This window comes from Lepidochelys kempii, chromosome 3 (assembly GCF_965140285.1).
Source record: "Lepidochelys kempii isolate rLepKem1 chromosome 3, rLepKem1.hap1, whole genome shotgun sequence".
NCBI classification, from domain to species: domain Eukaryota; kingdom Metazoa; phylum Chordata; order Testudines; family Cheloniidae; genus Lepidochelys; species Lepidochelys kempii.
In genome coordinates this window covers 165,917,461-165,932,002 of record NC_136382.1, presented here as the reverse complement: position 1 = coordinate 165,932,002, position 14,542 = coordinate 165,917,461, and the positions used below count along the sequence as shown (strand labels likewise).

Genomic DNA, 14,542 nt, shown 5'->3' with positions numbered 1-14,542 from the left:
CAGATGTTTCCTGGAATATCCACGTGTGCTTTGAATAAAAACCTCTCTTCCTGTGGTGGACTCAGAGGGTAATTCTACACAGCAATTAAACTCCTGTGACTGGCCTGGATTGGCTGATTTGGGCTCATGGGGCTCAGGCTGTGGGGCTGTAAAATTGCTGTGCAAACATTTGTGCTTGGGCTGAAGCCTGAGCTCTGGGACCCAGGGACATCTACACACCAATTTTTACCTCTGCAGCCTGAGCCCCACAAACCTATATCGGTAGACCTGGGCCAGCTGCAGCTCTTTTATTCCAGAGTAGACGTACCCAGAATAATAATATCCTATCCTTCTGAGTGCAGCTGGGAAAAAAAATTCAGACAAATAGTTTATGTGCTGAAAAATGCAGTTTAGGTAGACTGAAATCTAGTCACAAATTTGTTGAATCATTTTGTTGAATCAGCTCTAAATTTTTTTTCGGGCTGGATTCACAAGGACACTTAGGAGCTATTTGAGATGTTGATGAGAAAAGAGGGGCCCTGCTCCAATGCATATTTAATTATTTGTGCGAAGTAGAATAGCTTTAACAGGAGAGGCTGAGAGGAACCCACTCCAGAATAATCAATAGCCTGGGGGATAGGGCACTCAACCTGGCAGGGAGAGACCTGGATTCTAATCCCTAGTTTAGATTAGGGATTTGAACCTGTATCTCACGCATCCCAGCTGAGTGCATACTGATATCTCACGCATCCCAGCTGAGTGCATTAGTCCCACTGGCTAAAGGTTATAAGTAGAGCTCCTTCTCCTCCTCTGGCCATTTTTTGACTCCAGCCCTTCATTTCCTTTGCTTTTATTTTTCAAAAGGATTAAAATGCCTTTATAAATTAAACACTTTATTTCTGGTTGGACAAAATATTTCATTCGACCAGAAAAAAAAATTCTGTTTTGTGTCAGTTTACCAAAAATTCTGAAACGTTTTGTTGCCATTCTGGTTGACTGATTTTTGTTTTCTTAACTGCCAATGAACTGAAAAATTAGTTATTCATCCAGCTCTGCTCCTTAGTAAAGATGATGCTCCTCATTCTGGATTTGATAGGTGCTCAAGTACAATCACAGTTTTTTTAACCATGGATTTTTCTTTCTCTCCTCTCCCTTTCTTCTGTAGAAATGGAATGTGAGTCAGACAAAGATTCGCATCATATCAACAATAATATTCATATTGTTTGGCTGTGTGCTGTTTGTTGCTCTTCCTGCTGTAATATTCAAGCATATAGAAGGCTGGAGCACATTAGATGCAATTTATTTTGTAGTTATCACTTTAACTACCATTGGATTTGGTGACTACGTTGCAGGTAAGATTTTGTCATGATTCTTTATCGCAACCTAAATCTGTAATATTTTTAATAGTTATACAGGATTTGCATTGTGATAATTAATATAACTATTGTTCATGTAACCATCAGAATGTAGATACTTCTGCTATTTCAATCAGAATCATTTGCATGAACAAGAACAAAAAACCTTGTTTTAACTTTGTAATACTTTTTTCTTACTTTAGACAAGTACAACATTATAATAATAAGTAAATTATTTCAGGTTGTTAAATATTTTGGTTTTTACACTGGAGTCATTTAAAAACAGCTCTGACAGTGGTGATCTTCTGCTCTCATTTGTCAAAATATTGTTTCAGAATTTGGTTTCAGCTGTACAAATATCCCTAGCTGTCATGCTCTCTCTTTTTCTGTGCTTTCTGTCTCCTGTGAATTTGTGTGGGGGGGTGGAGGGTGAGAAAACCTGGATTTGTGCTGGAAATGTCCCACCTGTTGATCACTTTAGATAAGCTATTACCAGCAGGACAGTGGGGTGGGAGGAGGTATTGTTTCATGATTTCTGTGTGTATATAAAGTCTGCTGCAGTTTCCACGGTAAACATCTGATGAAGTGAGCTGTAGCTCACGAAAGCTCATGCTCAAATAAATTGGTTAGTCTCTAAGGTGCCACAAGTACTCCTTTTCTTTTTGCGAATACAGACTAACACGGCTGTTCCTCTGAAACCTGTCTCCTGTGTTCACTTTCGCCCTTTATCTATTTGTGTGTGTGTATGTGATAGGCAGATTTGGCAGCACTGTGCTGGAGTTAAGGTTGTGTGGCACTTTCCATTACAAGATCCTGTTTTCAGTTGCTTATAACTTTGCCAAACTTTAACTGTTTGGGCTGAAAATGTCCATACTGAATGTCTGATTTTTTTTAATGAAAGTTTTAACTAAAACCCTGTAACCACTTTTCAAAATGAGGATAGAGAAAAATTATTTGTCCACGTTTAAAAAAAAAAAATCCTATAACTGTTTCTTTGAGAAGCTTTAATGCCTCCATGTTTTTTTAGCAGGGACTTGAAACATGGCAGGGAGGTTGTCCTGGTGTAAGGAATGTGTCTGTTCCTGTAAAAATCTGGCCAAATTATAGACTTTGAAAAGTCACAGTTCACATACGCTTGGTAAAAACTTGTTAGAGTTTGGGAGCTACATTTTTCTGAAGAGTTTTTTCTGTTGTGAGCATGCTCACAGCTCCCAAGTGCTGATTGGACTGCACATGCACCATCCCCACAGAAAGAAAAGGAGTACTTGTGGCACCTTAGAGACTAACAAATTTATTTGAGCATAAGCTTTTGTGAGCTACAGCTCACTTCATGCATGCAGTGGAAAATCCCCACAGAGTGACTAAGCATGCTTCATCCAAGGCTGCAGGAACTGAGCAGGTCTTTCTCTGCAATTGCTGCTCCTAGCAGCTGGGATTTATTCAATGAGCATCATCTAGCCTGTGCACTGAATGAGGCAGAGACCCTGTGTAAAATATAGCATGTGATCATGTAATTAAAGACTGTAGTATAATGCTTATGCCCACGGGGGCTGAATTAAGGTTGCACTGGCAAACTTAATTGTGGCATTTCCTAATTTTTGAGTGCTTGACTGGAAAACTGTAATGTTCTTTTAACATAGTGTTTGTGTGACATACACATAAATATAAAATGTGAATGCATGTTATGTTTTATGTCTCTTGCTGTTTTTTCTCCCATATTCCTTTCTATGGTCTTTATGTTCTCTTCCTTTCCTCTGCTTGCTGTTCTGGCTGCAGGAGTAGACATTGGCTCAGAATTTGTGATTCCAGTGAGATTCACCTGCTGCTGGCTAGCACTATGTCAAACCTGACACACTGCTTCAAAGCCAAAGCTTTGGGTGTTTTATATTATCTTGATGCAATCAGCAGTACATTAATGCAAGGCCTGGTTATATTTATAGTAGGGGCATAATGTGAAATGGCCCACTTGGCTATAACTGAAACATTGAGTACACATTAATCATTTCTTTCAATATAAATGTTTGTACATTTGTCTCTTCGTGGGCTCACTTGATATAATTTTGTTCCTGCACCGCACAGTATAATTAAAACTTGTATTTTACCAGAAAACACATTATCTTTCTGCAGAACATCCTGGCATGATTTTACTCAGTAATAGTTCATTTTATATACATTTTCATTTCACATTTCCACTATTAACATGAAACTATTGATTTTTATTTCCACTCAGATTAATGTGCAGAAGACTGGTATTTATATAGTAATGTAGTCAATGTGTGTACCACATAACTGCTTGCCTTTGTGTCCTGGGTCCTGTACTGGTAATGGTGATTTTCAAGTTGTAAGGGCCCGTGGTTTCAGAGGAAGAGCATCAAACTTCTATCTCTGTTGTAGCTGTGACATTCAGAATGGTTGCGACAGATCTGAAGTTGGCTGCTGATTTGTTAAACTTTATCCTTGGTTTGTGAGTTAGTTTATTTTGCATCAGCAGCAGGTGTCTGGAATATTTTGCAAAGATCAGTTCATTTCTCCATAATTCTAAACATATAGCTAACTTAATGGTTAGGTTTCTTTATTAGATATGAGAAAGCATACAGAACGTTTGCAAGTTAGCTACTTAATAGGGATCATGTACTGTATTAAGATTTAAGTTTTGCTAAGTCACTGTAGCATGGCTTTCTCCTTTTTCTATTTAGCTCTGCTGAAGTAGTGGGTAAATCCTGTATGCTTTTGAGACAGTAGTGTGCATCAGCTGAATAAAATCTTCTAGTTTGTTGGAGCTGTAAAATGTGAAATGATGCCTAGTTTTGTATTTATTACAGTTGCGTCATGCGGCAGGTAAAAATGGAGCTGTAGTCCAGGTCTTAGTGCATAGGTGTCTTACAGCTGAAAAATTCATTTACGACTGGCACTGCTGCCGTCTCAGAAGTGAGGGCCAAGTTTTAATTGAGTCTGAAGTACCCTAAAACGGAGAGGAGGGAGGCTATGTCTCCAGTGTAGCTGGGAGCATGCTTCCCAGCATTGGTGGACAAACACATGCTAGGCTCTGCTTGAGCTAGTGTGCTTAAAAATAGCAGTGTGGCTTTGTTGGCACGGCCAGTGGCTCAGGCTAGCTGCCTGAATATAAGCCCACCTGACCCTCTGGGTACCTGCTTGGATGGCTAGCCCAAGCGCTTCCCGTGCCACCGCTGCCACACTGCTATTTTTAGTGTGCTGGCATGAGCAGAGCTAGCATGTGTCTGTCTATCTGCTCTGGGAAGCACTCCCAGCTGCAGTGTAGCCATACGTTAGGGATGATCTTTCCAGGTCAGAACTAAGGTACGCTAGTTGGGCACTGTGGTGTAGCTTGCCACTTCCACTGCCTGAATAGTGCCCGTTTTGTGCCTAAAGAGAAGAGGCAAGTCCCCAGACTGGCATCTTACACCTGCCCAGACCTCACTACTTTTTAAAGAGAGGAGCTTTGCAGAAAACAAGACATGAAGAGGCTGAGAAAAGTAAGGAGGAGACTTGAATCCTTAGGGAGACAAGAGAGAGAGATTGAGTGTGTATTGGAGTAGCTGGGACAAGGAAGGGAGCAAACAGAAGAATTTGGACATAGAGAAAAGTAATGAAACTGAAAGGCTGTAATGGAGGCTGCCTTGGTAGAAATTCCAGTAGATGCAGAGGTGAAAGTAAACCGGTATGGTCCGGTACGGCGTACCGGCAAGAGCCAGTACGCCGTGCCAGACCGGACCAGCTTCCCCAGGTGGGCGCTTTAAAGGGCCTGGGGCTCCGGCCGCTGTGGGGAGCCCCGGGCCCTTTAAAGCCTCCCCCACCCCCACCCCCCCTGCTGCCAGAGCCCCGGGTAGTGGCGGCAGGGCTCCAGCCGTGCTTTAAAGGGCCTGGGGCTTCAGCCGCTGCAGGGAGCACCAGGCCCTTTAAAGCACCCCCTCCCCGAACCCCCAGGGCTCCCCGCAGCAGCCGGAGCCTCCGGGCCCTTGAAAGCACCACCTGAGCCCCCCTGCCGGAGCCCTGGGGTAGCAGCAGCAGGGCTCCAGCGGTGATTTAAAGGGCCTGGAGTTCCATTGCGGTAGCGGCGGCCAGAGCCTGGGGCCTTTTAAATCGCCCCGGTCCTCCCAGCTGCCTCTGCAGCCGGTAGCTCCAGAGGTGATTTAAAGGCCCCAGGGCTCCCAGCCACAGTCGGAGCCCTGGGGCCTTTAAATCTTGATTTAAAGGGCCTGGGTATTTAAAGGCCCAGCCTCTTCCAGTCAAGGCCCCACCTCTTCCAGTCGAGGCCACACACCCCCCGCTCAGGACTCCAGAGAACCGGTAAGTCCTTTAAGTTACTTTCACCCCTGAGTAGATGCCACTAGACTCTTTCCTCCTTGTCTCTGTTGATTTCTGTTCGAGACTCAGTATTCCCAGGAAGCAGTAGACTAACAGATCTTTATTATATCCAAAACCTAGTTGCCATTTGGAACCAGTGGAAACTTTCAGTGGCTAGTTCCACTAGAGTAGGATATGTTAAAGCAACCATAGAGGATTGCAGTGTCCCAGGATGGGAAAAAAGGGGTGAGAGAGAGTTCTTTTGTTATATGTCCAAGAAAATAATTATATAATGTTCTTCCTGTGAAAGGATTTGATATTTTGATGTTCGAATTTGTGACAAAAACAAGTGTCAAAATATTGTATTTTGCCATGACACATAACAAAGTGACAAACTTTTCAAATGGAATATTACAGTACCTACTGAGGAAAATAAAAAGTGACTGGTAAAATGTGGCATTCCATTGATCCATATCCTGTATTTTGATTTCTAATGCTAAAGATTTTGTTTTCCTGAGTACTATAAAAATCAAACAAAATACCATGTAAACATAAATAATAGTTTTAACAAGATGTGTTGACCTCACCATTGAGTTATTTTATGTTGCATTTTATTCTCTCATTTTTCGTAAATTTATGTTTTACAAAGGTGTAAACCAGAGTTACTCCACTGATATAAACAGAATTGCGTGCTGTGCTTTGGTTGCTATGTAAATAAAAGTGTCTAATTAACATAGGTCTCGATTCTGCTACCTTTACTCACATGGTGTAGTATCTTACTACATGAGTAGTGTCCTTTATTCCAATGAGGCTACTTGTAGAGGAGGGCACTAATCAATATAGGTAAGCATGGCAGAATTAGGTAGTTGGTAGACCATCTAATTTGCAGGTCATGTCCCTGAGAAAGAAATAATTTCCATAACTGAACAAAGCTTTACAGCTGTAGTTCCTATTTGCGAAAATGAAGTAAGAGACAGGGCTTGTGGAATATCCTCTGTTGAAAAATAGGACACAGTGGTTCTAAATTCTCTCCTTCTCTTGCTTTGAAGTGAAACCATTGACTTTAATAGTACAGAACAAATCAGGCCAGTAATATAAATGTTCTATGAAGGTCAAAAGTGGAGAGCTTTTTCATGTCACATCTGTCATCTTTCAGTATAATGAAAGATATTATCAGGTACTAAAGTTAGCCTCAAAGCGACAATATTTGTAATACAAGAATAAATTATTTGTATATAAAAATAGTGCAAAGTAGATAACAGGTGGATGAACAGGTATTGTCAAGCCTTTCTGAAATAGCTAATCTTAATATGGCAGGTATTATATATAATTGAAATGAGATGTCCAAAAACTCAAGTAAATTAGACAAAGGTCAAAGATGGGAGCTGCATATAAATAAATTATGCAAGTCTGTTAGGCTTGAATTTTCATAGGTATGCATGATATTGTAGGCTCACTGAGACAACTTAATTGCTCTTGCCCTTCGTGATTGAGGCCAAGGTGTCAGGTATAAGCTCAAATTTTGCATGGTGCGGAAATAAGGGCATGGAATAATCCCTTGAGACTGAAAGTGATTGAAAACAAATTTCTTAGAAAGATTCTTGATCTCCCAAGTACTACCCCAGCTGCTCTTAGAGCCGAGTCAAGCATGAATTCTTTACTATCCATAATATCAATTTTTGGTTTCACATTCATAGTATGCTTCCACAATGTTTGGAAAGGCTTTGCTTAGAGAAACTGTTCAGCAGGGCTTTCTCACATACTTTTTTTGGTTAGAGTACATTCAAAATTCTTTTCATTCTCTAGACCTCTCATAAGTGGAAATTATTAGATTTAAGTTTAAAAATATGAAATCCTTAATCAAGCTGAGACTAGACGATATTGATAAGCAACTAGACATGGCAATATGTTATCTTGATTCCCCCTTGTTAAAAAGACTTATCAATATGCCAGATATTTAGACAGTTTGTTCAATAACAAGTTAAGGAAGAGGGCCTTTAGAGCTTTCCATTTTCAATCCATGCAGTCAGCTTACTCAGAAGGCCAATATACCAGCGTTGAGAAATGTAACCAAATGTCCATGCAGCTCTGGCCAGGTAGAAGTCCTACCCCATTATTTATTATATTGTAATTTGTATTGCTACTTGAGATCAAAAAGGCTTTCAGTGTTTTTGTCCTGGATGCCTTTTTCTAGAAACTCTCAGAAAACAGAATACTTATTAGGAACTGACAACATATCTATGCACCAAGGGGTTGTCCTATTTGTATGGTCAAGTGCTAAAAGAAGGAAAAGACCAGTGGCGTAGGAAGCATATATGGTTTAATTAGTTTATATTCTTTCAAATTTGTTTTTATATAGATTTTAAAATTCTGAATTTAGTTTATTGTGCTATATTTAGGTTTTGGTGCATTTGGCCTATGGCTGAGTCATTATTAATAAACTTGACCTGACTTGTAAGTTCACATCACAAACAGTGCAGTTTGATACATGGTAAGATTTGCCTGCATATCTCATGCTCACCGCTTTGAAAATTGACTCCAAAATATCCTCTTTACTTGCCTCCGCCTTAAAGTTCACCTTAAAGTTCCTTACGGTGTTCTGCAGTGCTTAGATTCAGTATATTGGCATTATTGATAGTGCTGCCATTGTCTGCAGGGCACAGAAATGGCCTAACAACGTTAAGATGGAGACTTAAATGTTTCCACTAATGTACTGGAGTCAATGAAATTATTTAGCCTATAATTGAAAGCAAAGTTCAATACTAATGACAGTTTTTGCTTCACACAACCCTGTAAAGCTGGAATGCTAAGTGTATTAGTCACTGCAGCGCAGTTTATGTTCCACCACTAGATGATATTTCTGATAAGTTCTTATAACTATAACTGGGGTTACATCAGTTTTGACATAAACCATTCTTCGTCACTTTGGGGCTGGATTGTTGCAATAAGCTCTACCTGGAGTGAACTATGAAGGATACTTGAAGCTTCAGTTAGTATGGAATGTTGCTATACACCTCCTCAATAGATCAGACTGGAGAGAGCATATTGTAATTGTTCTTCCTGTTCTGCAGTAGCTGCCTATATGCTTTAGATACTAGTTACAGTTTATAAAGCCAAAATGGCCTAGTTCCCTGTTACCTTAGACTGCTTCTGCCACATGTCCTGCATCTGCCTGAAAGGCTTTGGCTGGCTGTCCCAAATGTACAGCTCACCAGAGCCAGGAGAAGAGCATTCTTTATAGTGGCACTAATAATATTTGAAGCCTTAGCTTTAGAGTAACCACCTCTTTATACTGAAACTTACAACACTGGAGGGGTTATCTTGTCTCTTATTTATTTATATATAAATAAATATACATTTAAATGTCTGAAACAAAAAAAGAAGCTACTTTTACAGAAATAATTATTCATTTCTCTTTTGTTTCAATGGTTGCTTAAAACAATATGAAAATATACTGTATTTCTGTAAAAGTAGCTTTTTTAACATTCTCAGTTTGGTAGGCAATGGGGAGCCAATCTGGAAGTCTTTACTAATACAACACTTCTATTGGAGTTCAAGGGATTGTATCTCAGTAAGGGCTTTTGGATTGGGCCCAGGTTCTAGGATGTATTAGGTAACCATTGAAAGTCCCAAATCACTAATTTGTGGGGAAGATGTGCAGAGAGGCAGCAGTAGTGTAGACTCCATCCTGGAGCTTGGTCTAAAGCCCACTGGAGTTAATGGGAAGACTCCTGTTGATTTCAAGGGCTTTGGGTCAGACCCCTGGTGTACTCCACACTCCCCTGCATACGAGTGAGGAGGTCTCAGTGGTGGACCTCTATAGAGCCCCATGGAGGGAGGATTATGGGCAGGCAAGGGGTGCGATCAATGGATCTGTGCACAGATCAAACAGACCATGTCCCCAGGTGGAGGGGCACAGCTCTTCTCCATGGTCATTATTAGTAACTGTATCCAGGCTGCATAAACCACCTGGCCAAAGAATTAGAATTTTGTCCCTCAGTACTGTTTCTGCAACGAAAACATGCTCAAATGGGTTCAGCTTCTTGCTAAATAGAGCATTCTGGCTTTTAAAATAGAGATGATAACGTTGAGTAAATGATTATGCTGCATAAAAGTCAATGCAAATGTGTTACATATTGAACTCCTTTCTTTTTCTTTGTTTTTTTACAGTATAAACCGGTAAATTCATTAGCTGGCTACTCTCATACATTTTTATTGGGGATGCGTTTGCTATCATACTCATTCATCTGAACTGTGATTCAATAGTTAATGAATCTCATTAGCTCTAACTTCAGAACAGTTGTATTAGTGATTTGAATCGCATTCTCTTACCTATTTAATTTAATGAGATTCTTGGTTAACCTTATTACAGAACTCCATGAGGTTTAACCTTATGTGCTGAATGCTTCCCACAGCCAGAGGAAGAGAAGAAGTTGGCATATTAGCTCCAGGCTTGGTGCCACACAACCATCTCTGTAGGGACTATCTGACTCCCACTTTGAATAATGCTGCAGCATGCACCATGCTTGTGACTTTATAGCTGCTAGAGAAGCTTGTTGTAGCGTGGACTCAGCTTTTAGTGAGTCAGCTAAATGCTGAGGGCTTTAAAACATATATATGGGGGTTTCCATATTTAAAATAGTTTTTCCTTTATGTTTTTCCTATATGTGCAAGACCAAGCAATTTATTTTAAATGGACACATTCCTGACTTCCTATAGACTATTTCCAGACTCCAGCAAGGTTTATTGGTGGCAGAGCCATCGCTTGGAGTGGGAGCCAGCTGCAATGAGGTGAATATTCTGGGATCTAAAAGAAGAAAGTCACTTATAAAGGAAAATTTTGCTGAATGCCCCTCCTAGGCTGGCTGTTGAGTGTATTTATCACACTTAGTTAACTTGCTGGAATTTTGCACTTTCCCTTCATGGATCACCTTTTTAACAAGAGGAGAAATAAAAATAGTGCATAGTGCAGCTCCAGTTGTTTTGTTAACAAACTCCACAGTATAAAAACTAACAAGTATATAATAGTTCAATACAGTAGAAGGACTACCATTTTTGTGTTAAAACTTTTTAAAAGCACCTCTGCTTTTAAAATAATGATAAAATATCTGCAAGAATAACATCTGCTATGGAGAAGCAAAAAATGCTGCAAAATGAAGTCTGGGATCTCCTCCCAAGCTGCTCTCATGATGAGCAACCTCCATGTCCTTCTTATTTCTGCATGTTTGTGTTCTAAGACAAATGAGAGGAACTCCTCCCGTATCACAGGCAATCTTTAAATCTTATATTTGATCTCAATAAATAAAAAGTGTGTATGAAAAATATTCTGCCATACCAACATAAGATCCTCATTAAATTGGGAGAAATGGGTGTTACCTATTTCTGAGGATCCATCTCTTTGCATAAGTAAGGGGAATTGCAGTCCATACGAAAAAGATTTTGTACATGATCTTTTTCATCAATACGTAACTCTGGCTCAGTTAGTAGCACAAGGTTTCATTCTGTCTTGAAAGCAATTAGATAACATTTGACCAACATTTTTAATGTGTCAAATTACCACCCTCATTCACATCCATTTGCCTCATTGTCCAGTAGACTACATTTGAGCAAGCATGCAGAAAGCCGGTAATGTCTTTTCATCATTTTTAATGGCTGTCATTTCATTTTAAACACAGTAGTGGATCTTATAGATAAGATTTTTCTTGTCAAGTCAAGCACATTTTATATCTCATTATTTGTGGCTGCTAAATTCACACTTGCAAGTGATATTTTTCCACCTTATCCTGGCAATGAATTTTCTATCCTTAAATTACAACATTCTATATTAAGGTTCTCCTCCCTATGTTGCTGATGTATAATTTCAACTCAAACCTCAGTTTTATAAGGATAGTAGTCTGAGTATATAATAAGGTAAAATATAAAGATATTGTAAAGGCCAAATAGTATAACTTGGTTCAAAAAAGAATTAGGTAAGTACACGGAGGACAGGTTCATCAGTGGCTATTAGCCAATATGGTCAGGGATGCAATCCCATGTGCCAGGTATTAAACCACTGACTGCTAGAAGTTGGGACTGGACGAAAGGGAATGGATCACTCGATAGTTCCCCTGTTCCGTTCATTCCTTCTGAAGCATCTGGCACCGACCACTATGGGAAGATAGGATAATGGGCTAGATGGACCATTGATCTTATCAGTATAGCTATTCTTATGTTCTTATATCTTTGCGCCTCTTTTTACATTTCATTGCCATTAGTGGAATTGCAGAATGTTACTGAATTCAGAATTTCCCTGTATTTTTGGAAGTTCATACACAATTGAATAAAAAATCTTGTTATCCATGGGTTTGCCGCAACAGTTTTGATTAACAGGAACGTTTATTATTTGTACATATAGAATTAAATCTATGCATTAAAAAGCCTTTCCCTCTAATAAGTAATCATCAGTAGAATTCCATAATCTGTATGTTATTTCCGTGTAACTTGTGGATTCATTGATTAATAACAACCACAAGCTTATAAACATGGCTGGTTTGGATGCTGCTGCCAAATCTGCAGTCTCAGAGGCTCCAGATTAGGAGCTTTATCATATCATGGCCAGGCTGAATTGCTAGTGTGGCGTTTAGTGCTCAGTGTGCTATGTGGTACTAAATATAAACTACTTAATGTTGAGTGAAAGCTCTGTGGTAACCATAACTTGAGTCCCCTGTGGAATTGGAATGTCTATTCTTTATGATGGCCCCACCATGGGCATTTCACAGATTTTTCTCTCCTTTTTAATAAAAAGGGAAAGATGGATGATCTTGGCACTTGGTTTAAAGAGATCTGGGTTCTGTCAGTGCCAGAGATTTGCTCTGTGACCCTGAGCAGTTTAGTTAGTCTCCATGTGCTTTGGTTTCCTCATCTGTAAAATGGAGGTGATACTATTTCCTGCTTCCCAGGGATGTGGGGAGGACAAAGTCATTCATGTTTGTGACGTGCTCAGGGCACTAAAGTGATGAGGACCATGAATATACCTAGACAGACAAAAGCCTCTATTCAATGTAGTTCTAACTGCTTCCACAAACACCGCACCCCACCCCCCAGACCCTGACATATTACCTACTCCTCCGTTAAACTTGGATCAGCCCTTAAAGCTGACATAGTATAGGAGTTTGGAGCAAGTATGGGAGAATCAGCAGTGCTTATAAATAAGTTTGTCAGCTGTTAGGTGGGTTCATTTTTATAATTATTATAACCTGATAGCAGTTATTGAGCCACACTTATCCTTTGTGTAATGCAATGGATTTCAGTGCTTTTCTACCAGGGATGAATTTAGCCCCTTGTCTTGTTCAGTGATTTTCTTTCTTTTAATTTTGTTGCCTATCCTTATTTGCACTGATGTGAAAAACTCAGTTGGGGAAAAAGAATTTTTTTAAAAGCCTTAAAAATGTACATTTTTAAAATTGAGTGTTTTAGAAAAGGAAAGCATTAAGTACAATTTTGTGTATGCCAATATGAAGCACACTTTATTTTTAACTTTGTCTTTCAGGGGGATCAGACATTGAATACCTTGATTTCTACAAGCCAGTGGTGTGGTTTTGGATCCTTGTAGGACTTGCTTATTTTGCTGCTGTCCTGAGCATGATTGGAGACTGGTTAAGAGTCATATCGAAAAAGACAAAGGAAGAGGTAAGAGCATCTTGCATCTAAGAACAACTTGCTTCTTCGTTTATATTTGGATTAGAGAACAGCAAACATAAAGTAAATGTTTGCTTTTAGGGCATGAATCAAAGTTGTCTATATATGAGGTACAGCATGGGCTGAAATAGCTGATGTCATTATACAATTCATTTGTACCAGTCTGGTTGGATATATATTGATTTTATGTCACTATATATAAACTCGGGTAAACATAGATATCAATTAAAGGAAAATATGTGCAGTAGAAAAGTACACCTATCTTGCTGGAAGGAAATGTCTCTTTTTATAGGAACTATTTTTGATAGTTAAGCCATGCACTCAGTGTTTGGAGTAATAATATTTTATCCGATGAAGTGAGCTGTAGCTCATGAAAGCTTATGCTCAAATAAATTTGTTAGTCTCTAAGGTGCCACAAGTACTCCTTTTCTTTTTGCGAATACAGACTAACACGGCTGCTACTCTGAAACCTAATATTTTCCTGTGATTTTTCGCTCTATGATACAGATATGTAAAGCAAAAGAATCAAATGTACCACCACATAGTCATATTAAACAGTAAGACACTCCTGGACTTGTTTTAGTGATACATTAATTTGTCTTATGTTACTTGTCATACAGTGCACTGCACCTAAGGCATGGACCATTAAAATATGCCCAGAGGTGTTTTACAATAGTCTAATTCAGTTACATACATATTAATTCGCAGTCAGATGTGTTGGTTTAAGTTCAAATGTGCTTTTTCATGTAAATTTGTTTCCATCTTTGGAATGATGATAAAGTAGTTTAATTAAAATGTAATCAGTTAGCCAAATGGCTTGGTTTCAGTAAACATTTGGGGATAAGTAAAACCTCTTTTGGTTATGGCTAATGAGAACAGGCTTGATTAAAAAGCTTTAAACAGAAATTCATTAGTTAAGAAAAAATATTTTGTTCAGAAGCAAGATATTCATTCCATGTGCTCTAGGTTCACGTCATCTGCAAATACTTAATCTGCAGTAATCAAAGACAATACAAGGAATCATTGTTTTCAGTGGAGATACAATGTGAACTGCTCCGCTTTATTTAGCGCTGTCTTGTGTTGCCTATGTTTAGTGGTATCATTCAAGTAACTGATTGCGAAGCGTTGATATGAGTGCATTTTTAGTGTGAATTCATAGTCACTTATTCTGAGAAAAGAACTGGCATCTAATTAATGAAAGGGTATTAATCTAATGTCCTCTCTTT

General features: G+C 39.2%; 1 protein-coding gene across 1 annotated transcript in view; it reads left to right on the top strand.

Moving 5' to 3' along the window:
- The window catches only part of KCNK2 (potassium two pore domain channel subfamily K member 2), a 129,228-nt gene that overhangs the window by 79,603 nt on the left and 35,083 nt on the right, over positions 1-14,542 (top strand). The window contains exons 5-6 of the mRNA XM_073335286.2: positions 1,145-1,331; positions 13,168-13,307. Of these exons, the coding sequence (XP_073191387.1) occupies positions 1,145-1,331; positions 13,168-13,307 (327 nt within the window). The remainder of the gene's footprint in view (positions 1-1,144; positions 1,332-13,167; positions 13,308-14,542) is intronic.